General features: G+C 51.8%; 4 protein-coding genes across 4 annotated transcripts; 2 read left to right on the top strand and 2 right to left on the bottom strand.

Moving 5' to 3' along the window:
• Positions 1-2585: 2585 nt before the first annotated feature.
• On the bottom strand, positions 2586-3947 carry LOC141728202 (erythroblast NAD(P)(+)--arginine ADP-ribosyltransferase-like). The gene is made up of 2 exons (XM_074535338.1): positions 3206-3947; positions 2586-2590 (listed from the first exon to the last, which is right to left on the bottom strand). The coding sequence occupies exons 1-2, from the start codon at positions 3945-3947 to the stop codon at positions 2586-2588; spliced, it is 747 nt and encodes a 248-aa protein (XP_074391439.1).
• An 8098-nt stretch (positions 3948-12045) lies between these two features.
• LOC141728197 (erythroblast NAD(P)(+)--arginine ADP-ribosyltransferase-like) lies at positions 12046-15929 on the top strand. Its single transcript, XM_074535260.1, has 3 exons — positions 12046-12113; positions 14512-15289; positions 15882-15929. The coding sequence occupies exons 1-3, from the start codon at positions 12046-12048 to the stop codon at positions 15927-15929; spliced, it is 894 nt and encodes a 297-aa protein (XP_074391361.1).
• A 4235-nt stretch (positions 15930-20164) lies between these two features.
• On the bottom strand, positions 20165-22480 carry LOC141728196 (NAD(P)(+)--arginine ADP-ribosyltransferase 2-like). The gene is made up of 2 exons (XM_074535187.1): positions 22438-22480; positions 20165-20859 (listed from the first exon to the last, which is right to left on the bottom strand). The coding sequence occupies exons 1-2, from the start codon at positions 22478-22480 to the stop codon at positions 20165-20167; spliced, it is 738 nt and encodes a 245-aa protein (XP_074391288.1).
• Positions 22481-24943: 2463 nt separating this feature from the next.
• On the top strand, positions 24944-25693 carry LOC141728189 (NAD(P)(+)--arginine ADP-ribosyltransferase 2-like). The gene has a single exon (XM_074535136.1). The coding sequence runs from the start codon at positions 24944-24946 to the stop codon at positions 25691-25693; it is 750 nt and encodes a 249-aa protein (XP_074391237.1).
• Positions 25694-26512: the final 819 nt, after the last annotated feature.

Below are 26512 nucleotides of genomic sequence, written 5' to 3'. Positions count from 1 at the left end.
AAAGCTACACTATGAAAAGCAAAGTGTTGAAAAAGTAGTCTTGAAACTTGATTTAAATAAAAGGACAGAGTTTCCACAGCCATACCACCCATGGAGTTTCTGTTTCCAGGCTTCGGAGGATGCAGTCTCCTTTTGTCTGAAACTCCTGGCCACACATTGCCTTCTCCCTTTTCCATTGGCTGAGGTACTAGGAAGGTGCAGCATTCCCAAATCACCTACCGCATATCCCCCTTGGACCTGTCATTTTCTCCCCAAGTTTAGAAGATCTGGGTATCTGGGGTATGGAATAGACTTTGTGGGGACCCATTTCTCTTATTAGCCAAAAGTTCTGTGTAGGAGAGTCGGGGGTAGCACAGTCAGGACAGATGGAGACGAGAGATCTCTGCAGCCAGGTCAGGAACTTGGGGTTTATTGCAAAGGGCCTGGGTGCAGGGCCCTGCTGGGAGCTGCCAGTCACAGCTCGGAGCAGGCCCGAGAGAAGAGAGGGGTAGAGAGGATAAGAGGGTAAGAGCATAAAAGCATAACAGAGTAAAAAGGGGTAAGAGCATAAAAGGCAAGAGCTAAGAGACAAGAGAGTGACGTTCCTGTTACAATACAATAAATCATCTTCTGTGTTGAATATTCTGATTCTCACTAACCAGTCTAGTACAACATACAAATCCTATAGCATTTACATAAAGCCTATAAGAATCACTACATTACCATACTGTGCTACATTTTAAACCCTTAAAACTCCTCTTTCAACCGCTTCTGCCAAGCTGGCAGGGTCTGCTTGAACCCTTGGACCTGTCTGCAAGCAGAGGATCTTGTTTCATCAAAAGGGGATTACCTTCAGCTGGCCACACCATTGTTTTCCTGTTGTTCAGTAAGTAACGGATCTCAAAGCTGGCTTTCATTTCAATCTCACTTATAGTTTCCAAATCCTCAAAATCTTTTGCCAGGCAATCATATTTATGAGGATTTCCTGCTTCATCTTCCCCAAGAATTCTGGAGTTCAAACTTTCTGGTTAAAGCAGCAGGGTACTCTGACAAACTTCAAGTCTGTAGAGCCATCCAGATCCATTCTGAAGGCACTGACAACCACTTCTCCCAAAAAAGAACCCAACCCACCTAGTCATTTTTCACAACCCATCTTTCCTATAAAATCCTTCCCAGGGACGGTGGTGATGCCCTGGCACAGGTTGACCAGAGAAACTGTGGCTACCCCATCCCTGGCTGTGTCCAAGGGCCTGGAGCAGCTTGGCCCAGGGGAAGATGTCCCTGCCCATGGCAAGGCTGGCACTGGACAGGCTTTAAGGTCGGTCCATCCCAAATCATTGCAGAGACCCCGGGGCTGGGATGCGGCGGGGCGGACGCTCGGCCGTGCCAGCAGCTCGTGCTGCTGCCTGCTGTTGGGACCCAGAACTGCAGCTGGGAGCGGTGAATGTGCAGTGCCTCTGATTTCCTGCGCTCGCAGCTGCCCTTCTGTGGACAATTCCTGAACTACAACTGCCAAAATCCCCAAATCCCAGAATGGGTCAGGCTGGAAGGACCCAGAGTGGGCACCTGGCCCAACCTCCCAGCTCAGGCAGCATCATCTCTGAGCACAGGATTGGGTCCAGAGCAGCCTCTAACTGAACACGGCACTGGGCAGAGCTGGACACAGCACTCCTCGTGTGCCTCACTGGCTAGGGCAGAGGGACATGATCATTCCCTGACTTCCTGGCCCTGCTCTTCTCAGTGCCCCCTGGATCCCTCCTGGCCCTAGGCCACATGGCTACCTTCACTTGTCACCCGCCAGCATCCCCAGGTCCTCCCCAGAGCTGCTCCAGCAGATCCCATCCATCTGGAACTGACACAGGGAAGTGTTCCTCCCCAGGGGCAGGATCTGACCTTGCCCTCTTGAACGTCCCAATTTCCAGCCTTTAAGGTCCCCTGAAGTGCAGGATGTGGCAGGATGCTCTGCCTGAAATGTGCCCTGGGGACTATGCCCCATTTATGGCCATTGGGGCTGCATTGAGAGGGGTCTTCTGCTGATTTTGGTGCTGAATGGGGCTAAAACCAACTCAAATCACCAATGTCAAGTTTACAACTGAGGGTAAAAGACCAGAGCTGGGCCTGGCCATCCATCATCTGACCCTGGGAACATTCAGTCCTGTCAGACAGAGATTCCTCTTCCCTATTCTGGTTGCAAAGAAAGTGTGTGAGGTTCCTCCCTTGGGAAGGGGATGCTCCCCAGTGATGCTTCTTGAGGCTGAGAGAAAGAGATGTTCGCATGATTGTTGGTGTGGGGACTGACATTGAGCCCTGTTTAGGAATTGTCTCTCTTTGCTGGCTTTGTCAGAATTAATTACCAGAATTGTTTTGATTGAATTTTTTATTAGAATTGCTTTGCACAGTGGTCTTGGTGACCACACTGGACAGGGTGGCTGTGGTAGCCTTGTGGCTGAGGGTGTCTTGGTCATCATGGTGGCAACAGCTGCTGCAGTGTCCACAGTGACCTGTGGTGACCTTGATGGCCTCATGGCTCAGAGGGTCCTGGTGGCCACTGCCCAGGCTGTGGTGGTCAGGAGTCCTCCAAGGTGGAAAGGAGCCTTGCGGACACACTAACCTGTGGTAAAAAGAGGGAAATCAGTTGGGCCATGGGGGTAGTAAGCGGTCAGGGATAGCCATAATGGGGGGTTAAGCATGACAGGAGAGATGGGGGAATGAGTGTGACAGGGTGACAGCGAGTTGGCGGGGGATACAGGAGGGTACAGGGGCCAGAGAGTTCAGGGGAGTCATGGTGGGCTTAGAGGTGACAGGGTTCACTGGTATTTAGAGATTGCCATGAGGGTTTACAGGGGGTTACAGGGTTTCAGGGAGTGGCATGGGGATGTCTTGGTCCACCCTTTTTCCATACAGAGGGCCCATCCCCACAGCACTGCCTCTATGAGAGGGACAGAGTTGGTACCCTGGGGAGACCCCTGTCTCTGTCCCTTGGCCCCTGGCATGGGTGTTCCTGTTCCCTCCTGGAAGTGGGGGTCCCCATCCCTGTTCACTGTCATGGGTGTTCCTGTCCCTGTGCCCACAGTGGGTGTCCCCAGACTTGATGTCCCCAGCCCAGGGTATCCTTCACCGCCAGACACTGTCAGTGTCCCTGTCCCCCCTCCCCAGTCAGTGTCGTTGTCCCTTGTTCCTTATCATGGCTGTCCCCTTTCTCCCAGGTTGTCCCCTGTAGTGTTACCTCGCAGCCACTCGCAGTTGTATTTGCTGTAGGTCCCGGTAGACTGGAGCTGGATCTGTGTCTTGTCCCCTTCCAGAGTGTATTGTGTGACCTTGAAGGTCTCAAAGGGTGGGATCAGCACGATCTCAGGTTCTGGATGTTCGCTGAAAAACTGGATTTCCACGCCATGGCATGTGTGCACCTCTAGCATTGTCTCACCAGGGCACTCGCCAATTTGTTTGCTCGGGAACACTGGCATGAAATGACCAAACCGGATGGTTTCACCTGGCTGTGTCTCGAACCGGGTGTCACACACCTTCAGGAACGCGTCCCGACACTGCCCTTTCTGAGCGTCCCTCAGCGTGGCCAGGGCATCGGTCAGCAGGAAATGCAGTGTTTTGAAGTGGAAGTTGTCCCGGTATTCCTGGTGGGAGTGCCCGACCACGTGCACGGCATCATTGAATGTTCTGGGGTCAGTCATTGTGAAGGCCATAATGGCGGTGGCCTGGTCTGGGGACAGAGGGGACACAGGGGTGCCCCAACTCTGCCACTTGGCTGCAGCCTTTACCCAAACCTCAGCAAACTCCTTGTTCTGCTCAAACTCGGAGCCGTTGAGGGCTGGCAATGCTGCCTTCATGGCAGGGCCACAGCCCTGGTACTGGTCATCAAAGGAGTCCGGGGCCATGTCCAGGGGAATCACGTCAACAGCTGTGGTGGCCATGGCCATTGCCAGCAGTGCCAGGGTCTGAGCCAGGGGGGCCATGGCAGGGAGAGGAAACAGGGACCGATGTGGACACTGAAGGACACAGAGGGGACATAGGGAGAGACACGGGGAGGGTTCATCAGTGAGGGACTGGGCAATGGAGTGGGATCAGCAGGGAAGTTGGGTCAGGGGGAAGTGAGGCACTCCTGCCCAGCAGACCCCTAAACATTTCTGAGTTCCCTGATCCCAAATCCTGGGCTTACTTATGCCTCCCCAACATCCCCCAGCCCCACAGACCCCAATCCCACAACACCATAGCTACCAGAAGCCCAATCCCACACCTGACTACAAGTCCCCTCAGCCCCAGCAGAATCCCAACCCAAATCCTGGGGTCACTCCCCGAGACCACCCGTGTCCCCCTCAGCTGGTCCCCAGACCCCACTCCTACTACCATTCCCGAAATTCTTTGGTGTCACCCCAGAACCTCAACCCAAATCCAGACATCATCCCCAGCCTCAAAAGTGTCTCCCAGCCCCCCATGACCCCAGTCGCACTCTCACCATCCCGTGTCCTCCCTCATTTTACCCAGAAACCCCCATTACCCAATCCCAGACCTGTGACTGCCCCAGTATCCCCCCATGTCCGCAATCCCAATCCCTCAGTCCCATGTCCCCTCAAGGAGTCCTCCCACACTCACCCTTCCACAATACCAAAATCAGCTGGTGTGAACTCCCTGATGGATATGGAGATAGCAGAAAGCCGGAATTCTTTATCAGCTCAGACTCGCAGCAGATCTCTCCTGGTCCTGCACATCAGGGAGGACTTTGCCATGCGGTATTTATTCACCATAATTATAAATATTCATTAAAATGTCTCCCTTATCTAATACAAAAACAGTACTTTTCTAGTAAATCATTTGCATTGATCCACCTCCTCCGCCAAGTCCTTTTATTGTCCTGGAGAGTCATAAAAACGGGGCTTCTGGGCCTCTTTTTCACCAAATACCTTGATACCAAAGGGACTGTTCCTGGAACAATTTCTTTGCACAGGTGCTGTTGGTTCCTGTTACAGAACTTGCCCAAACCCCACTGGAGTTCCCTTTATCTGTTTCTCCATGGGTTCTAGCCGTGAATTTCATCCTGTGTGCACACCTCTCCCTCCTTTTATCATTTCTGCCAGTTTGTCTTCAGGTACTGTCCAGCACCTTCAGGGGAAGGGAAGATATCCATTCTCTCTGTTATTTGTCACTTGATGACAGAAATGATCCAGTCCTGTCATCATCCATGCTGCCAACCAGGATCTCCAGGTCTTTCCTGTCCTGAGGAGCCCAGAATGGGAAAGAGCACTGAGCAGTACTGAACATGGCACTGGGCAGAACTGGACATGGCACTGGGTAGAACTCAACATGGCACTGGGAAGAGGTTGACACAGCCCTGAGCACAGCTGGAAATGGCTCTGAACAGAATTGGGCACAGCACTCCTGATGTGCCTCACTGGTCAGGGAGAGGGGCACTAACACTCCCTGACTTCCTGGCCTCGCTCATCTGAGCGTCCTCCAAATCCCTCCTGGCCCCAGGCCACATGGCCAGCTCCACTGGTCACCCAGCAGCACCCCCAGGTCATTCCCCAGAGCTGCTCCAGCAGGTCCCCACCAGCCAGGCAGGGCACTGGTGCTAAATTGGGCTAAAACCAGCCCAAGTCACCAACCCTGAACTGACAATGGAGGGGAAAGCACCAGAATTGGGCCTGGCCATCCATCACCTGACTCTGGCAATGCCCAATCCCCTCTCAGACAGAAATTCCTCTCCCCTATTCATACTTGGGATGAAATATGTGTGAAGTTCCTCCCTTGGGAAGCGGATGCTCCCCAACAGTCCTCCTCAAAGGTGGGAGAAAGAGACGTTCCCACAAGTGTTTATATGGGGAGTGACAATGAGCCCTGCTGAGGAATTGTCACTTTGGACTGGCTCTGTCAGAATTACTTCATGGAATCATTTTGGTAGAATTATTTAATGGAGTTGTTTTGATAGAATCATGTAATAGATTTGATTTGACAAAATATGTTAATAGAATGTGAATTGACTGAACTGGACCTTCTGACCACAATGTGCCTGGAACTGGACATCATGCACACCCCAGAACACGTGGTGACACTGCCCTTTCTGAGCATGCCTCAGTGTCACCAGTGCATCAGTTAGCAGGAAATGCAGTGTTTGGAAGCAGAAGTTGTTCTGGCATTCCTGGCAGGAGCATGCAGTCGCACACAAGGCTGCATTGAAGTCCTTGTAAATGTCCTTTGTTGTGTAGGCCGTGAGAGGCACGGTCTGAGCTGGAGATGCCAGAGGGGACAGTGGGAACCCCCACTTTGCCAATGAGCCTCGGCCTTCACCCAGGTCTGGGTGAAGAAGAGAGCATTCAGCTAGAACTCAAAGTGGCTGAGGGCTGGCAAGGCCGCGATAATGGCAGGGCCACAGCCCTGGTGCTGGTCATTGAAGGAGTCCTGGGTCCTGTCCAGGGGCACAACCTTGATGGCTGCAGTGGTCACTGTCATTGCCAACAGTGCCAGGGGGCGAGCCAGGAGAGCCATGGCAGGGAGGTTACTGGGAGCAGTGTGGGAAACTTGGGGACAAAGTGGGACACATACTGAGGGGACACCGAGGACACACGGGGGTACATGGGAAGGGTTCCTCTGTGAGGGGCTCAGCATGGCCACTGAGCTCCAACCAGATGAACTTTAGAACAGCGGCCATTTATTCTCATTTCCTAGGAGGCCTTGGACACGATCCTTTTGTTTTCCTATGCAGTGAATCTCTTTGTCAGTGCCATGATTGCCTTTGGCAAATTTTTATGGATTGTGATCTGTACTCTATATATTTCATCCTGTATTTAGCAGATAACCAGTAATAGTCTTAATAAAAGAATAGCCTTACAGATGGGAACTGCTTTAACATGTATGCATTACATAAAAAAACAAAAAAAGAGGGAGATGTGGAAGCCCAGACCACTACAGAAGCTCAAATAGGGAGCATGGCAGACCTTGCAGCCCTGGTACAGTGAAGACCATTAGAGAGAAAATTTCAATAAAGAACGGAAGTGAAGACATCATCTCTGGTCACTCTGACCCTCTGATGCTGACTACTCTGAGTAAAGAAGAGATGACAGGGAGGTTGCTGGTGAAACAGACAACAAGGACATTACGAATGAAAGAAGGATAATTGAGAAGATGGTGTTTCTAAGGGGGACTGGGGCAAAGGGGTCCAAGTAGAAAATTTCATATGAACATAGTGAGGTATAAATCCTCGTAAACTGGTGTAATAAGTGGCTTTGCTTTGCTGGCATTGCAGAGTTCCTGTCTCTCAATCCCCACACCCCAGCCACCCAGTCCCAATCCCAATTCTTTTTTTATTCTTCCAGTGTCGCCTTTGTGCTCCCCAGGATCTCATTTATACTCCCAGACATTTGTAGCCCTCTTGTGACCCCTGGTTGCTCAGGAACCTCAACCAAATTCCTAAAGCCACCCTGTCATCTGCCCCCAACCATTCGCCTTGGTCCTCTCCCAGATGCCACTCCTGCTCATAGTCCTGTTACACATTTCATGTCACCCCAGGATCCCAACCCAAATTCAGGGACCAACCCCTGACCCTGCAATGTCAGCCTGGAGCCCACCATGACCACAGTCTACAATCCCAGTCCCATGTCCCTCCACAAGTGTCCCATGGAGTAGTCCCAGCCACCAATATCGAAATCAGCAGGACCGAACTCCCTGATTGAAGTGGAGGTAGCAGAAAGATCGAATTCTTTATCGGACTCACAGCAGATCTCTCCTTGTTCATATCATGGGGGGACCTTGTCAAGAGAATCTATTAATCCTAATTATAAATATTCATCAAAATGGGCTTCTTATTTAATACGAAACAAGCACATTTCCCATAAATAATTGGCATGGCTCTGCCTCTTTTGGGAAATAATTTTGATTGTTGTGGAGGGTCATAAAAATGGGGTGATAGGAGGTGGGTTTCACTAAGTGCCCCAATATGCCAGATGACCTAGTATCAAACTTTCGCTTTTGCAGTGACTGCTCTTTCTGTGTTACAGAACTTGCCGAAAACCCCCTCACTGCATTGCCCTTTATCTCTTCCTCCACCGGCTCCAGCAACCTTTGCCCTTCTGTGTACACATTTTACATCCTTTTATTGATTTTTGCTCGTTCTTTTTAAAGCCCTATGCAGCACCTGCAGGAGAACTCAAACTTTCTATTCTCTCTCTTATTGCTCAGCCTCCACGACCCCAATCCCACAGACTGATGTCCCCCAGTGCCACCCAGTCCCACTCCCCACTGCTCAATGAGTTGCTGCCACACCTCAGATACCAGTTGGAGTTCCCTATCAGATGACATCCCTGTAGGCACCTTGAGCCTGGGTATCGAACTCTTGGGGGAGTGCCCGGGTGACTTCCTGGCCTTGTTGGTGTGACAGGAGAACTTCTGGACCGGCCAAAAAGGGATCCACCAACACCAGGAAATACCTGAGCCTATGTTGGCATGGTAGTTCAGAAAATCCATTTGCCAGTAATTCCCAGGAGTGTTTCCACTTCCAGTGATGCCTGGAGGTGATGGTTTTGAATTCAAAGGGTTCTTTTGAAGACATATCAGACATTGCTCTGTAACAGACCTGAGAATTTTCTCCTATGGACACTGAGGATCTGAGGCCGCAGACCAGTACCCTTCACATCAATGCCCCAGAGCTTTGCTGGCCCTTTTCTCCTTTACCAATTGCACCATCAGTTGGGGAGGGCCTGACACCTGGTTATTGGGAGTTACCTCCCTCCATCCCACCCAGCCTCCCTCTTTATTGTGGGCTTTTAGGTAAGCAGCCAATTTTCAATCTGCCCAACTCTATCCAGGCCTCACCTCTGGGGCTGAAATTCCTTTCTCAGGAATTAACACCAGGATGCTTTGTTGCAGAACCTCTCATGCAACTTTATTGTAAGTCTATTTCCTACCGGGATTTTTCAACCCCCAACCTGGTGTGCCCTGCATTGTTGTACAGCCACTTCTTTGGGCAGCTGGGTGGTAAACTGGACACACAGGGACTGCTGCTTTCATTGGTACACAAAAAGCTCAAAGGAGAGGAAATCCCATGGGAGATGCAGACCTGAGGAGCATCTTTATGTTACCAAATGCCTGTCCTTCCACAGGAGTCCAAATCAAGGTCATTCAGAGGCCTCATATTTGAGGGGGCCTTCAGGGCTCCTGTGGGGTGCTCTTCAAAACAACGCGACATCAGCCAGGATTGGCACAGATGAATGTAGGCCACAGCAATGACTGTTCTCCTCATCCAAGTGGCCAAGAAATCCAATTTGCGACAAAGGTTTCTGGTATATACTCTGGTCACTGTAACTGCAAGGAGACGTGGAACAAGGGGAGGAGCTCGATGTGTTACAAAAAGCTCTGGAATTGGCAGTGATGAAAAGGGCAAACATAGGAACTCACTTGCCATCTGCTTTGAGCACTGCTCATGCCCATGGAGACATATGGAAAGAAAGAAGTCAATTACAGCACAGGCATCTCCCATTAAATATAAGCAAGAATTATTGTCCCTCCTTGATTCCACCCAGCTGCCCAATAAAGTGGCTCTACTACAATCCAGGACACACCAGGTTGGGGCTTGAAAAATCCCTGTGGGAAATAGACTTGCATTAAAGCTACACGGTAGGTTCTGTGACAAAGCATCCTGGTGTTAATTCCTGAGAAAGGAATTTCAGCCCCAGAGGTGAGGCCTGGATAGAATTGGGCAGATTGAAAATTGGCTGCTTATCCTAAAGCCCACAATAATGAGGGTGGCTGGGTGGGTAGAAGAGAGTTAACTCCCAATAACCAGGTGTCAGGCCCTCTCCAACTGATGCTGCAATTGGTAAAGGAGAAAAGCACCAGCAAAGCTCTGGGAAATCGATGTGATGGGGATCGGTCTGCAGCCTCAGAATCTCAGCGTCCTTAGGACAAAATTGTCAGGTCTGTTAGAGAGCAATGCCTGATATGTTTTTAAAAGAACCGTTTAAATTCAAAATCATCACCTCCAGGCATCACTGGAAGTGGAGTCACTCCTGGCTGTAACTGGCAAATGGATTTACTGAGCTTCCACACCAACATAGGCTCAGGTTATCTCCTGGTGTTGGTGGATCGATCCCTTTTTGGGGTCCAGAACTTCTCCTGCCACACCAACAAGGCCAGAGCACTCCCCCAGCAGATCATCCCCAGGCTCAAGGTGCCTACAGAGATGTCATCTGATAGGGGACCCCAATCGGAATCTGAGGTAAGGCAGCAACTCAGTGAGAAGTGGTGAGTGGGACTGGGAGGAACTGGGGGAACATGGGACTGTGGGATTGGGTTTGTAGGCACTGAGAAATAAGAGAGAGAATAGAAAGTTTCAGATCCCCTGAAGATGCTGGATAGTGCTTTAAAAAGAACTAGCAAAAAACAATAAAAGGCTCTAAAAGTGTGCACACAGAAGGGCAAAGGTTGCTGGAACCTGTGGAGAAAGCGATATAAGGAACTGCATTGAGGGGTATGTGGCAAGATCTGTTACACACAAAGAGAAGTGCCAGCCCAAAACGAAAGCTTGAGGCAAGGTCATCTGAGATATTGGGGCATTTAGTGAAACCTACATCCTGATACCCCATTTTTATGACCCTCCAGGACAAAAAAAATTATTTCCCAAAAGAGGCAGAGCCATGCCAATTATTTACGGGAAATGTACTGGTTTTATATTAGCTAAGAAGTGCATTTTGATGTATTTATACAATTAGGATGGATAGATTTTGCTGGCCAAGTCCCCCGTAATGTGCAGCACCAGGAGAGATATGCTGTAAGTCCGAGCTGATAAAGAATTCCACCTTTCTGCTACCTCCAGTTCCATCAGGGAGTTCACTCTGGCCGATTTTGATATTGGTGGCTGGGGGGATTCCATAGGACACTTGTGGAGGAACATGGGACAGGGGCTGTAGACCGTGGTCATGGAGGACTCCAGGCTGACATTTCAGGGTCAGGGGTTGGTCCCTGAATTTGGGTTGGGGTCCTGGGGTGACATGAAATGGGTAACTGGGCTGGAAGAGGGATAGTAGGACTGGGGTCTGAAAGAGGGCCAAGGCTGATTGGGGTGGGGGTGCCGATGGTGACTTTGGGAATTTGGGTGAGGTTCCTGAGCAACCTGGGGTCACAAGTGGGCTACAAAGGTCTGGGAGCAGAAACAAGATGCTGGGGAGTACCAGGGGGACACTGGAATGATAAACAGAGGATTGGGACTGGGCGGATGTTGTGTGGGGATTGAGAGACACGGACTCTGCAATGCCAGCAAAGCAAAGCCATTTATTACACCAGTTTACCAGGATTTATAGCTCACTATTTTCATATGAAATTTTCTACTTGGTCTTCTTTGCCCCAGCCCCCTTAAAAACACAATCTTCTCGATTATCCTTCTTTCACTAGTAATGTCCTTGTTGTCTCTTTCACCAGCTACATCCTGGTTATCACTTCTCTGTCAAGAGCAGTGAGCGTGAAAGTCAGGAGTGTCCAGACATGATGGTCAGAGTGATCAGAAGTGATGTCTTCAGTTCTGTTGTTGCCTTGAGTCTTTCTCTCCCACAGTCTTCACTATACCCAGGCCACAAGGTCTGCCATGCTCCACAGTTGAGCTTCTGTAGCAGTCTGGTCATCCACATCTTCTCCTTCTCTGTTCTTTATGCAAAGAGTGTGTGTACCCTTATGTTAAAGCAGTTCCCACCTGTAAGGCTATTATCTTATTAAGACTGTTACTGGTTGTCTGCAAAATGCAAGATAAAATATATGGAGTACAGATCACAATCAAGAAAAACTTACCAAATGCAACCCTGTCCCTGACAAAGAGATTCACTGCATAGGAGAACAAAAGGATAATGTCCAAGCTCTCCTAGGAAATGAGAATAAATGGCCACTGTTCTAAAGTTCCTGTGGTTGGAGCTCGAGGCCATTCTGAGCCCCTCACAGAGGAACCCTTCGTTTGTACCCTCATGTGTCCTCAGTGTCCCCTCAGTGTGTGCTCCTCTTTGTCCCCCAGTGTCCCACACTGCTCCCAGTAAGCTCCATGCCATGGTTCTCCTGGCTCATACCCTGGCACAGCTGACAATGACTGTGACCACTGCAGCCATCAAGGTGGTGCCCCTTGACACATCCAAGGACTCCTCTGATGACCAGTACCAGAGCTGCTGAGGCTGCTGGCCCTCAGCCACTCTGAGTTCCAGGTGAACCCTCTCTTCACCCAAACCTGGGTAAAGGCCGAGGCTGAGTGGCAAATCAGGGCTCTCCTGTGTCCCCTTTGTCCCCTCTGGCAACTCCAGCCCAAGCTGTTGTTCTCATGGCCTACTCAAAAAAGGATATTGGCAAGGAATACAATGCAGCTGTGAGCTGTGTGTGCAGCCTGGCGCTCCCACCAGGAATTCTGGAACAACTTCCACTTCCAAACACTGTATTTCCTTCTGACCAAGGCCTTGGTGATACTGAGGCATGCTCAGAACGGACAGTGTCACCACGTGTTCTGGGGTGTGCATGATGTCTAGCTCCAGACACGGTGTGGCCAGAGGTCTTGTTCGGTCAATTCACATTCTATTAAATTTTTCTGTCAAATCAAATCCATTAAATGATTCAATTGAAACAACTCAATTAAATAATTCTACCAAAAGGATTCCATGAAGTAATTCTGAGAGAGAGAGCCAAATATGACAATTCCTTAGCAGGGCTCATTGTCACTCCCCATATAAACACTTGTGAGAACGTCTCTTTCTCTCAGCTCTGAGGAGCACTGTTGGGGAGCATCTCCTTCCCAAGGGAGGAACCTCACATATATTTCATTCCAAGTATGAATAGGGGAGAGGAATTTCTGTCTGAGAGGGGACTGGGCATTGCCAGGGTCAGGTGATGGATGGCCAGGTCCAATTCTGGTGCTTTACCCTCAATTGTCAATTTAGGGTTGGTTATTTGGGCTGGTTTTAGCCCAATTTAGCACCAGTGCCCTGCCTGGCTGGTGGGGACCTGCTGGAGCAGCTCTGGGGAATGACCTGGGGATTCTGCTGGGTGAACAATGGAGCTGGCCTTGTGGCCTGGGGCCAGGAGGGATCTGGGGGGCACTCAGAGGAGCAAGCCCAGAAAGTCAGGTAGTGATCGTGTCCCTCTCCCTGCCCAGTGAGGCACATCAGGAGTGCTGTGCTCAACTCTGTTCAGAGTCATTTCCATTTCTACTATGGTCAGTGTCAACCTCTGCCCAGTACATGTCCAGCTTGCCTTGGGGCTGTGTCCGGTTCAGCCCAGTGCCATGTCCAGTTCTGCCTAGTGCCATGTCCAGCTCTGCCCAGTGCTCTTTCCCATTCTGGGCTCCTCAGGACAGAAAAGACCAGGACATCCTGGATGATACCATGGACGATGACAGGACTGGAGCATTTCTGTTGCAAAGTGACAAATAACAGAGAATGGATATCTTCCCTTCCCCTGAAGGTGCTGGACAGAGCCTGAAGACAAACTGGCAGAAATGATAAAAGGAGGGAGAGGTGTGCACACAGGATAAAAATCATGGCTAGAACCTGAGGAGAAACAGATAAAGGGAGCTCCAGTGGGATTTGGGCAAGTTCTGTAACAGGAACCAACAGCACCTGTGCAACAAAATTGTTCCACAGAAAGTCCCTTTGATATCAAAGTTTTTGGTGAAAATGATACCGAGAAGCCCGATTTTTACAACACTCCAGTGCAATAAAAGGACTTGTCGGAGGAGGTGGACTAATGCAAATGATTTATTGGAAAAGTACAGTTTCTGTATTAGATAAGTGGCACCTTTTAATGAATATTTATGATTACGGTGAATAAATACCCCATAGCTGAGTCCTCACTGATCTGCAGACCAGGAGACATCTGCTGTGAGTCCGAGCTGATAAAGAATTCCGGCTTTCTGATACCTCCAGTTCCATCAGGGAGTTCACTCCGGCCGATTTCGGTATCGAGGGCTGGGGGGGACTCCAGGCAGACACTTAGTGGTGGACACAGGACTGAGGGATTGGGATTCTGGTGCTTGGGGGATACTGGGGGAGTCACAGGACTGGTATTGGGATCATGAGATGTTCTGGGGGTAAGTGAGGGGAGAACATGGGATGATGAGAGGGGATTGGGGTCATGGGGGTGCTAGCAGACACTTTTGGGGCTGGGGATGATGCCTGGATTTGGGTAGAGGTCCTGAGGTGACACCAAAGTAACTGGGGAATGGGAGTGGAATTGGGGTCTGAGGATGGGTGAGAGGGACACTGGGGGGCTCAGGGTGTGACTCCAGGATTTGGATCAGTGCCCTGGGGTGCCTGGGGGAACTTGAATTCATGTGAGTAGAATTGGGCTTCTGGGGGGCTGAGGTACTGCGCAATTGGAATTGGCATCCCTGGGGAGCTTGGGGAGGCCTAAGTAACACAGAATTTGGGATCAGGGACTCCAGACATGCCCTGGGGTCTGCTGGCCAGGAGTGCCTCCCTTCCCCCTGGGGTGACTTCACTCCCCTCCCCAGTCCCTCACTGAGGAATCCTCCCCATGTCTCCCCCACATCCCCTCTGTGTCCTCCAGTGTCCACACTTGGTTGCTGTGGCCTCTCCTCTTCATGGCCCCCCTGGCTCAGACCCTGGCACTGCTGGCAATGGCCATGGCCACCACGGCTGTCGAGGTGGTGACCCTGGACATGGCCCCGTACTCCTTTGATGACCAGTACCAGGGCTGTGGCCCTGCCATGAAGGCGGCATTGCCAGCCCTCAACAACTCCGAGTTTGAGCAGAACGAGAAGTTTGCCGAGGTTTGGGTAAAGGCTGCAGCCGAGTGGCAGAGACGGGGGCCCCCTGAGTCCCCTCTGTCTCCAGAGCAGGCCACCGCCATTATGGCCTTCACAATGGATGGCCTGTCCAGCATGTTCAATGATGCTGTGCGTGTGGCCGGGCGTTCCGACATGGAATACCGGGACAACTTCCACTTTAAAACACTGCATTTCCTGCTGACCGATGCCCTGGCCACGCTGAGGGACACTCAGAAAGGGCAGTGTCAGGACGCATTCCTGAAGGTGTGTGACATCCAGTTTGAGGCACAGCGTGGCGACACCATCCGGTCTGGTCTATTCGTGCCAATGTTCCTGAGCAAACCAACTGGCGAGTGCCCTGGTGAGACAATGCTAGAGGTGCACACGTGTCATGGTGTGGAAATCCAGTTTTTCACCCAACATCCAGAAGAGAAGGTGGTGCTGATCCCACCCTTTGAGACCTTCAATGTCACCCAAATCACCCAGGAAGGAAACAAGACACAGATCCAGCTCCTCTCCACCGGGACCTTCAGTGAATTCAACTGCGTGTGGTGTGAGGTAAGAGCACTAAGGAACAGCCTGGGGGGATGGGAAACCCACTGTGGCCATGGGGACAGCCATGAGAGGGCACAGAGGACAATGACACTCACTGAGGATGGGGACTGGGACAGAGACACCCACTGTGTGTGGGGGAACATGCTGGAGACAGCAAGTTTGGGGACTCCCGTTGTGGGCATGGGGATAGGAACACGCATGAAAGGGCACAGGGATGGGGGCCCGCACTTCTGGGTGGGAACACGGACAGGGACACCCCTGTCAGGGGATAACAGGGACAGGGACAGAGATTGGGATCTCCTTGTTCTGACCCTGTCCCTCCCCCTCTTGGGTAATGCTGTGAGGACAGGCTCTGTGTGCTGGATGAGGGTGGGTCATGAACCCCCATGGCTCCCCCCTGTAACCCCTAAGCCCACCATGAACCCCTGACCTCCCTGGCTCCCTATAGACATAGACCCGGGTTCCCTCACCGACATCCTGCAATGCATCACCTCATGGTCTCCATCACTCCTGTAACCCCTCTCTCCCCATTATGGCCATCCCCAAACCCCTCACTCCCCTCATGGTCCAACTGAACCCTCTCTTTTTCCCTCAGGTCGGAGCATCCCCAGCACCGCCTTCCACCTCAGAGGACTCCTCCTAACTGCCACAGCTCTGGTAGTGGACACCAGGATCCTCTGAGCCATGAGGCTGCCAAGGTCACTGAGGTCACCGTAGTCACTGTGGCAACCATGGCCACCATGATCACCAAGACTCCCTGACATACAAGGCTACCATAGCCACACTGACCACTGTGCATACCAAAGCCATTGGGCAAACACATTTTAATAAATAATTCTATCAAAACAACTCCATTAAATAAATCTGTCACAGGCAGCCAAAAGTGACAATTCTTATGCAGGGCTCGATGTGACTCCCCGGACAACACTTTTGGAAGCGTGTCTTTCTCTCAGCCTCGAGGAGGCTCCTTGGGGAACAACCCTTTCCCAAGGGAGGAATGTCACATACATTTCATTCCATAGAGGAATAGGGGAGAGGCATGTCTGTCTGAGAGTGGGCTGGACACTCCCAGGGTCAATTGTTAGATGGCCAGGTCCAGCTCTGGCACTTCATCCCAAGTTGTCTATATGGGGTTCATGATTTGGACTGGTTTTAGCCCAATTCAGCATCAAAATTAGATCAAGACCTGTCTCAATGTTGCCCCAATGGCCACAAAAATAGAGTACTGTCCCTTGGATACATTCTAGGAAGAGCATCCGGCCACATCCTGCACTTCAGGGGACCTTAAAGACTGGAAACTGGGAGGTTCAAGAGGGCAAGGGAAGGTCCTGTCCCTGAGGAAACACAGTCCCCAGTGCCAGTCCCGGTGGGGATGTGCTGGAGCAGCTCTGAAGGAGGACCTAGGGGCGCTGGTGGGTGACAAGCAGAGCTGGCCATGTGGATAAGGGCCAGGAAGGACCAGGGGATGTTGGAAAATGTGAGGCCAAGAGGTCAGGGAGTGATTGTGCCCCTCTGCCCTGCCCAGGGAGGCAGATCGGGAGTGCCATGTCCAGCTCTGCCCAGTGCCATGTCCTGTTCTGTCCTGCTCTAGTTTCCAATCCCAGTCTCAGGGATGACGCTGCCTGAGCTGGGAGGTTGGGCCAGGTGTCCACGCTGAGTCCTTCCAGCCAGACCCATTCTGGGATTTGGGGATTGTGGCACTTGTGGTTCAGGAATTGTCCACCGGAGGGCAGCAGCGAGCGTGGGAAATCAGCAGCACTGTACATGCACTGCCCCCAGCTGCAGTTCCAGGTGCCAAGCTGCTGGCACTGCCGAGTGCCCATCCTGCCCCATCCTGGCCCCGGGGCCTCTGCAATGGTTTGGGATGGAGTCACCTTAAACCTGTCCTGTGCCAGCCCTGCCATGGGCAGGGACATCTTCCCGTGGGCCAGGCTTCCCTTTATCTCTTTGAACACTGCTTCCAGCCACTTTAATTGTCCTGTGTAAATACTTTTACATCCTTTTATCATTTTTACCGGTCAGACTTTAAGCTCTAACCAGCACCTTCAGCCTGTGGGGAAAAGCCAAACAATGAAAAGCCAAGTGTTCACAAAATAGTCTTGAAACTCAATTTAAATAAAGGGACAGAGTTTCCACAGCCATATTCCCTGCAGGGTCTCTCTCTTCAAGTTCTGGAGTTGAAACTTTCTGGTCAAAGCACCAGGGTTCTGTGACAAAATTCATTTTTATGGAGACATCGAGATCCATTTTGAAGACATTGACAACAATTTCTCCCAAAAAAGAATCCAATCCATCTAGTCATTTTTGACAACCCACCTTTCCTATAAAATCCTTCCCAGTGATGGTGGTGATACCCTGGCAGAGGCTGCCCAGAGAAGCTGTGGCTGCCCCATCCCTGGCCGTGTCCAAGGCCAGGCTGGGCAGGGCCTGGAGCAACCTGGACCAGGGAAAGATGTCCCTGCCCATGGCAGGGCTGGCACCAGATGGGCTTTAAGGTCACTCCACCCCAAAGCATTGCAGAGCCCCCAGGGCCTGAATGGGGCGGGGCGGGGGCTCGGCAGTGCTAGCAGCTCGTGCTGCAGCCTGCTGTTGGCACCTGGTACTGAACAGTGCAAATGAATTTCCACGCTCACTGCTGCCCTCCTGTGGACAATTCCTGAACTGCAACTGCCAGAATCCGGAAATCCCAGACTGGATCACACAGAAAGGACCCCCAGTGTGCACCTGGCCCAACCTCCCAGCTCATGTGACATTATCCCTGAGACCACGATTGGATGCAGAGCAGCCCAGAACTGGACATGGCACTGGACAGAGCTGGACACAGCAATCCTGATGTGCCTCCCTGGGCAGGGCAGAGGGGCAAAGTCACTTCCTGACCTCCTGGCCCCACACCTCCTGATGTCCCCTAGATACCTCCTGGCCCCAGGCCACACAGCCAGCTCCACTGGTCACCCACCACCAAGCACATGTCCTTCACCAGATTTGCTTCAGTATGTCTCCCCCAGCCTGGACTGGCACTAAGGACTGTCCCTCCCAAATGGACAGGACCTGCCCTTGCCCTCTTAAGCCTTCCAATTTCCAGCCTTTAAGGTCTCCATGAACAGCAGGATGTGGTAGGATGCTCTGCCTGGAATGTGACCAAGAATCAATGCCCCATCTGTGGCCATCAGGGCTCCGCTGAGAGGATCCTTGTGCTGATTTTGGTGCTGAACTGGGCTAAAACCAGCCCAAATCACCAACTCTGAATTGACAACTGATGCTGAAGCACCAGAGCTGCGCCTGGCCATTCATCAGCTCACCCGGGGAATGTCCAGTCTGCTCTCAGACAGGAATTCCTGTCCCCTATTTCTGCTGGAAATGAAATGTCTTTGAGGTTCCTCTTTTGGGAAGGGGATGCTCCCCTAGGATCCTCCTTGAGGCTGAGAGAAAGAGACATTCGCATGAGTGTTGGTGTGGGGAATGACATCAAGCCCTGCTTAAAAATAATCACTTTTGGCTGGCTGTGACAGATTTATTTAATGGAATTGTTATGATAGCATTATTTAATAGAATTCCTTTGAACAAAGGCCTTGGTGGTCATAGTGGTCACAGTGGCTGTGGTATCCTTGTGGCTCAAGGGGTCCCGGTGGTCATGGTGGTCACATTGTCCTTGGTGGTTACAGTGAGCATGGAGGCCAGAGTGGCTGTGGTGGTTATAGTGATCGTGGTGGTCACAGTGGCCCTGGTGGTTTATAGTGCTCATGGGGGACAGAGCGGCTGTGGTGGCCTTAGTAACTTTGGGGGTCTTATTTCCATGGGAGTCTTGGTGATCTTGCTGATTGTGGTGGCCACAGCAATGACAGTGACCTTGGCATCCATGGTGGCCATGGTTGCCACAGTCAGCACAGTGACCACAGTGACCTCGGTGACCTTGCTGGCCTTGTGGCTCAGGGGAGCCTGGTGGAAACTTCCAGGGATGTGGGGTGAGGAGGAGTTCTCTGAGGTGGAAGAAGGCTCTGGGGATGCTCCAGGGGATGCTCCTGGGGAAGAAAGAGGGGGGTCAGGGTGACCATGGAAGAGTAAGGAGGTCAGGGACAGTCATAATGGTGTGTCGGGGGTGACAAGATAGATGGGGGCCATGACGTGACAGGTGACGAGGTGTTGGGGACTGTGGGATATGGGGGCCAAGGGTGTAAGAGATTTCATGGTGGGCTTAGCAGTGACAGGGGTTAGGGGGACTCAGGGAGTGCCATAGGGGTGGCAGGGGGTGACAGGGGTTCAGGGAATGCTATGGGGCTCCTGGCCCACCCATGTACAGCACACAGGGCCCATCCCCTCAGCACTGCATTTGGTATGGAGGGACAGGGTCAGTATAGGGACATCCCTGTCTCTGTCCCTGTCTCTATCTCTGTCTCTGTCATTTTCCCTAGCCTTTCTTGGCAGGAATATCCCTGTCCCTGTCCCCTCCCAGTTGAGGGGTTCCCATCTCAGTGCCCTGTCATGGATGTTCCTTTCTCCATGCCCACAACGGGTGCCCCCAGATTTGGTGTCCCCATCATGGGATGTCCCTGACCCCAAACTCTCAATGTGCGCCCCCATAGTTAGCAGGGAGTGTCCCCAAACCCCATGAGTCCTGTCGTGTGTGACCCCAGCCAACAGTGGCTGTCCCCAGGACTGGGTGTACCTGTCCCCACACTGTCAGTGGGTGTCCCCTGCACTGGGTATCCCTGTGTTTCTCTCCAGCTGTGGTTGTCCTTGTCCACCCACACACTGTGGGTACCCTTGTACCCCTGTCCCCCATCCCCAGTGAGTGTCATTGTCCTCTGAGCCTTATCATGGGAGTCCCCATGCCCACTGTGAGTGTCCGCATCCCCCCAGGGTGTCCCCAGTGCTGTCACCTCACAGCAATGCGCAGTTGTATTTGGTGAAGGTCCCGACAGAGCGGAGCCAGATCCATGTCCTCTTCCCATCCCAGATGACTTGGGTGACCTGAAAGGTTTCATATGGCGGGATCAGCACCTCTTCCTCTGTTGGATACATGGAAAACTGCCGGATGTCCGTACCATGGCAGGTCTGCACTTGGAATATCGTGTCTGTCCCAAAGTGCAGAGCAATCTCTTTACGTGGAGACGTTGATGTGAATTGACCAAACCGGACCCTCTGGCCTTGCCGTGCCTGGAACCGGACATTACGCACACCCCGGAACACCTGGCGACACTGCCCGTTCTGAGCCTGCCTCAGCGTCACCAGGGCCTGGGTCAGCAGAAAATGCAGCGTTTTGAAGTGGAAGTTGTTCCGGTATTCCTGGTGGGAGCGTCCAGCCACATGTACGGCTGCATTGAAGTCCTTGTAAATGTCCTTCATGGTGTAGGCCATGACAGCCACAGCCTGGCCTGGAGATGCCAGAGGGGACACATGGGAACCCCTCTTGCGCCACTCAGCCTCGGCCTTCCTCCAGGTCTTGGCAAAGAGAGGATTCTTCTGAAACTCAAATTTGTGGAGGGCCGGCAAGGCCTTGGTCATGGCAGGGCCGCAGCCCCGGTACTGGTCATCGAAGGAGTCCTGGGCCATGTCCAGGGGCACCACCTTGATGGCTGTGGCGGCCACAGTCATTGCCAGCAATGACAGGATGTGAGCCAGGGGGACCATGGCAGTGAATGTCCACCAAGACCAGTGTGGGAAACTGGAAGACAAAGATGGACACACAAAGGAGACACTGAGGTGGCACCGGGGTACATGGGAAGTGTTCCTCTATGAGGGACTGTGGATGGGAACTGGGTTACAACTGGAGCATGGTTGAGGGGCACCTTAGGCCAGAAGACCTGTGGACAAATCCTGGAATGCTGATCTCAAATCCTGAGATTATTCCTGGAATCTCCAGTATCCCTCAGAAACCCAGGACATCAATCTGACTCTCAAGGTCCCATGTCCCCTACAACTGGTTTCCCCCTAATGACCCCCAGGAACTTGACCCAAATACTGGGGTAATTTTCTGTTCCCCCATCATTGTCCTGCATGACCCTATTCCCACTCCAACAATGCGCCACCAGTACCCATCTTTTATGTCCTCCCCCAGTGTCATCCCTTTGCCCACAAACCCCACAACCCAACTCCCAGTCCCATTTCACTTCCCCCCTAGTATCACCCCAGAGTCTCTGCCATTCCCCAGGTCAAATCCTGGGAACAATCCCTGACATCCCCAGGGTCCCCTCAGTGCTCCACCACTCTCCAGTCTGAATCTCAGTGCTGTGTTAGGCCTTCTGAAATCCCCCCAGTGCTCCCCACGAACTCATTTCTGCTCCCACACCTCTTTAGACCACTTGTGACTCAGGCCACTCATGAACCACACCCAAATTCCCAAAGCCACTCCCTCACCCACCCCCGCGTCCCCCCTCAGCCCTCTCCTAAACCTCAGTCACACTCCCTGTCTCGTGACACTTTTGGTGTCACCCCAGGACCCCAACCCAAATCTGGGGATCAACTCTTGTTTCCACAATGTCATGCTGGAGCCCCCCATGGCCCAGTCTGCAACCCCAGCCGTGTGTCCCTCCCTCATGTGTCCCCAGGGTCCCCCACTACCTGATACCGAAATCGGCCGGACTGAGCTGCCTGATGGAGCTGGAGGTAGCAGAAAGCCAGAATTTGTGATCAGCTCGGACTCACAGAAGATCTCTCCTGGTCCTGCAGCTCAGGGGGCACATTGCCATGGGGTATTTATCCACCACAATTATAAATATTCATTACAATCAGCTTCTTATCTCATACAGAAAAAGCACTTTCTCCAGAAATAGTTTGCATGGCTCCACCTTTCTCTGGAAGTTCTTTCATTTCACTGAAAGGCCATAAAAATGTGGTCTCTGGGGCCCATTTTCACTGAGTGCCGCAATATGCCAGATGACCTCACCTGGAATATTTGCTTTGAACAGGTGTTGCTCATTCTTTGTTGCCAAAAACCCCTCACTGGTGTTCTCTTTACCTGTTTTTCCATGGGCTCCAGCTGTGTTCATCCTTCATCCTCCATCCATTTTCATCCTTTTCATGCTTTTATCAGTCAGTCTTTAAGCTCTATGCAGTGCCTTCAGGGAAACTGAAACTTTCTATTTTGTTTCTATCGACTGAGACTTCAGGTGACCTGTGCAGTGCTTTTCCAAAAAACTCAATCAGCCATGATTGGCCCAGGTCAATTTGGGCTGCAGCAACAAGTGCTCTCCTCATCCAAGAAATCCGGGAAATCCAATTTGGGACAAAAGTTTGTGGTATACACTCTGCTCACCGTAACTGCAAGGAGATGTGGAACAAGGAGCAGAGCTCGATATGTTACAAAGAGCTCTGAAATTGGAAGTGAGAAAATTAACAAACATAGGAACTCACTTGCCATCTGCTTTAAGCATTGCTCATGGCCACGGAGCCATTGCTGTGAGGTGACAGCACAGGAGACGGCCAGGGGCTTGTGGGATGGTGGGTGCAGGATTAGGGTGCTGGGGCAGTGAGAAATAACAGAAAGAATAGAAAGTTTCAGTTCCCCTAAAGGTGCTGGGTAGAGTTTAATACCTGACTGGCAAAAGCAAAAAAAGGATGTAAACATGTAGATATGCAGAATAAATGTGGAGGTGACGGGGAGTAACCACCCTCTTTATACTGGGCTTTTAGATAAGCAGCCAATTTTCAATCTGCCCAACTGTATCCAGGCCTCACCTCTGGGGCTGAAATTCATTTCTCAGGAATTAACACCAGGATGCTTTGTTGCAGAACCTCTTGTGCAGCTTTATTACAAATCTATTTACCCATAGATACTTGTCAATCCCCAAGCTGGTGTGCGCTGGAATGTAGTACGGCCACTTCTTTGGGCAGCTGAATGGAATCGAGAAGGAACAATATTTGTTCTTTTTATTTAATCAAAGATTGGTGTGCTGATAACTGACTTCCTTCTTCCCATATAGCTCCATGGCCATGAGCAATACTCAAAGCAGATGGCAAGTGAGTTCCGATGTTTGCTCTTTTTCTCACTGAGAGTTCTGGAGCTCTATGTAACATATCGAGCTCTGCCCCTTGTTCCACATCTTCTTGCAGTTACGATGAGCAGAATGTATACCACAAACTTTTGTCCCAAATTGGATTTCCCAGATTTCTTGGATGAGGAGAACATTTGCTGCTACAGCCCACATTGACCTGGGTCAATCGTGTCTGATTGAGTTGTTTGGAAAAGCACCACACAGGTCACCAGAAGTCTCAGTTGATAGAAACAAAATAGAAAGTTTCAGTTTCCCTGAAGGCACTGCATAGAGCTTAAAGACTGACTGTTAAAAGCATGAAAAGGATGAAAATGGATGGAGGATGAAGGATGAACATCGCTGGAGCCCATAGAGAAACCCATATGTAAAGGGAACTCCAGTGAGGTTTTTCTGGCAAGTCCTGTAACTTGCCGAAGTTACAGAATGAGCAGCACCTGTTCAAAGCAAATATTCCAGGTGAGGTCATCTGGCATATTGGGGCACTCAGTGAAAATGGCCCCCAAGAGACCACATTTTTATGGCCTTCCAGTACAATGAAAGAACTTCCAGAGAAAGGTGGAGACGTGCAAATTATTTCTGGAGAAAGTGCTGTTTCTGTATGAGATAAGAAGCTGATTGTAATGAATATTTATAATTGAGGTGGATAAATACCCCATGGCAATGTCCCCCCTGAGCTGCAGGAACAGGAGAGATCTGCTGTGAGTCCGAGCTGATCACAAATTCCGGCTTTCTGCTACCTCCAGCTCCATCAGGCAGCTCAGTCCGGCTGATTTCAGTATCAGGTGCTGGGGGACCCTGGGGACACATGTGGGAGGGACACGGGACTGGGGTTGCAGACTTGGGCATGGGGGGCTCCAGCATGACATTGTGGAGACAGGGGTTGATCCCCAGATTTGGGTTGGGGTCCTGGGGTGACACCAAAAGTGTCACGAGACAGGGAGTATGACTGAGGTTTAGGAGAGGGCTGGCGTGGGTGAGGGGGGTCGCTTTGGGAATTTTGGTGAGGTTCCTGAGGGCCCTGGTGTCACAAGTGGTCTAAAGAGATGTGGGAGCAGAAATGAGTTCATGGGGAGCATTGGGGGGATATCTGAAGGCTAAACACAGGACTGGGATTCAGACTGGGAGTTGGTGAAGCACTGAGGGGACCCTGGGGATGTCAGGGATTGTTGCCAGGATTTGACCTGGGGAACGGCAGAGGGCTGGAGTGACACCAGGCGGGAAGTGAAATGGGACTGGTAGTGGGGTTGTGGGGCTAGTGGGCACAGACACAACACTTGAAGGGTCACAGAAATGGGATTCAGGAGTTCACTACTGGGGGAGCAGGGAGTTACTTCAGAATTTGGATCAAGTTCCTGGGGGTCATTAGGGGGAACCAGTGGTTGGGGACATGGGACCATGGGAGTGGGATTGATGTCCTGGGGTTCTGGGGGACACTGTGGAGTTCTGGAATGACCCCAGTATTTGGGATCAGCATTCCTGGATGTGTCCTCAGGTCTTTTGGCTTGAGCTGCCCCTCTAAGCCCTGCTTCAGACTGACCCCATTTGCCCTCCTCAGCCCCTCATAGAGGAACACTTCCCATGTACCCTGTGTGCTTTAATTGTCCCCTCAGTGTGTCCCTCTTTGTCCCCCAGTGTCCCACCCAACTCCTAGTGGCCTCTCACTGCCATGGCCCTCCTGGCTCGCATCCTGGCACTGCTGGCAATGGCCGTGGCCACCCTGGCCTTCAAGGTGGTGCCCATGGACATGGCCCAGGACTCCTTCGATGACCAGTACCGGGGCTGTGGCCCTGCCATGACCAAGACATTGCCGGCCCTCCACAAATTTGAGTTTCAGAAGAATCCTCTCTTTGCCAAGACCTGGAGGAAGGCCGAGGCTGAGTGGCACAAGAGGGGCTCCCATGTGTCCCCTCTGGCATCTCCAGCCCAGGCTGTTGCTGTCATGGCCTACTCAACCAAGGACATTTACAAGGATTTCAACGCAGCTGTGCGTACAGCTGGACACTCCCGCCAGGAATATCGGAACAACTTCCACTTCAAAATGCTGCATTTCCTGCTGACCCAGGCTCTGGTGAAACTGAGGCAGGCTCAGAATGGGCAGTGTCGCCACGTGTACCGGGGTGTGCATGATGTCCCGTTTCAGGCACGGCGTGGTCAGAAGGTCCGGTTTGGTCAATTCACATCGACATCTCTGAGCAAAGAGATTGCCCAGAAGTATGGAACAGATACCATTTTTGAGGTTCAAACATGCCATGGCGTGGACATCCAGGCTTTTTCCTTCTATCTGAGCAACCGTGAGGTGCTGATCCCGCCATACGAAACCTTTGAGGTCACCAAAGTCACCCAGAATGGGAAGAGGGCATGGATCACTCTCCGATCATCCGGGACCTACAGCAAATACAACTGCGCATTGCTGTGAGGTGACAGCACAGGGGACAGGCTGGGGTGATGGAGACCCCCATAATAAGGCAGGGGGGACAATGACATTCACTGGGGATGGGGGACAGGGCCATTCACTGTGAGTGGGGGGACAAGGACATCCACCGCTGGGGACAAGGACAGGGATACCTTGTGTTGTGGACACTCACCGTAGGTGGGGTCACAGCAACACCCAGTGCTGGGGACAGCAACTGTGGACAGGGGGCACCCATGGCAGGGCACAGGGAGTGGGGACACTCACTGAGAGTTTGGGGATGGGGACACCCCATGCTGGGCACACCAAATCTGGTGACACTAGTTGCAGGCATGTGGATAAGAAGGCCCATGACAGGGCAAAGGGATGGAGATCCCCACATCTGGGGGGAGACAGGGACAGGAACACCACTGCCAGGGGTGGACAGGGACAGGGGCAGAGACAGGGACCCTCTTGTACTGATCCTGTCCCTCCACACCAAAGGCAGTGCTGTTGGGACAGGCCCTGTGTGCTGAATGCAGGTGGGGCCAGGATCCTCCCTGGTACTCCCTCTCTGAACCCCTGTCAACCCCATGGCAGCCCCTGACCCCTGTCACCCTAAGCCCACCATGATCCTTGGACAACCCTGGTCCCTAACAACCCCATGACCTCCTTGACACCCTTTCACCTCAGGGCCCCCTTATAACCTGCCACACCCAACACCCCACTATGGCTGTTCCTGATCCTCTGATTTCTCACATGTTCCCCCTGATGTCCTTCTTTTTCTCCCAGGTGGGAGCATCCACATGGCCACCTTTCACTTCAGAGGATGCCTCCTGGCCAACA

This window comes from Zonotrichia albicollis, chromosome 1 (assembly GCF_047830755.1).
Source record: "Zonotrichia albicollis isolate bZonAlb1 chromosome 1, bZonAlb1.hap1, whole genome shotgun sequence".
NCBI lineage: Eukaryota > Metazoa > Chordata > Aves > Passeriformes > Passerellidae > Zonotrichia > Zonotrichia albicollis.
The sequence above is the reverse complement of the archived record's forward strand: the minus strand, read 5'-3'. Positions and strand labels throughout refer to the sequence as shown.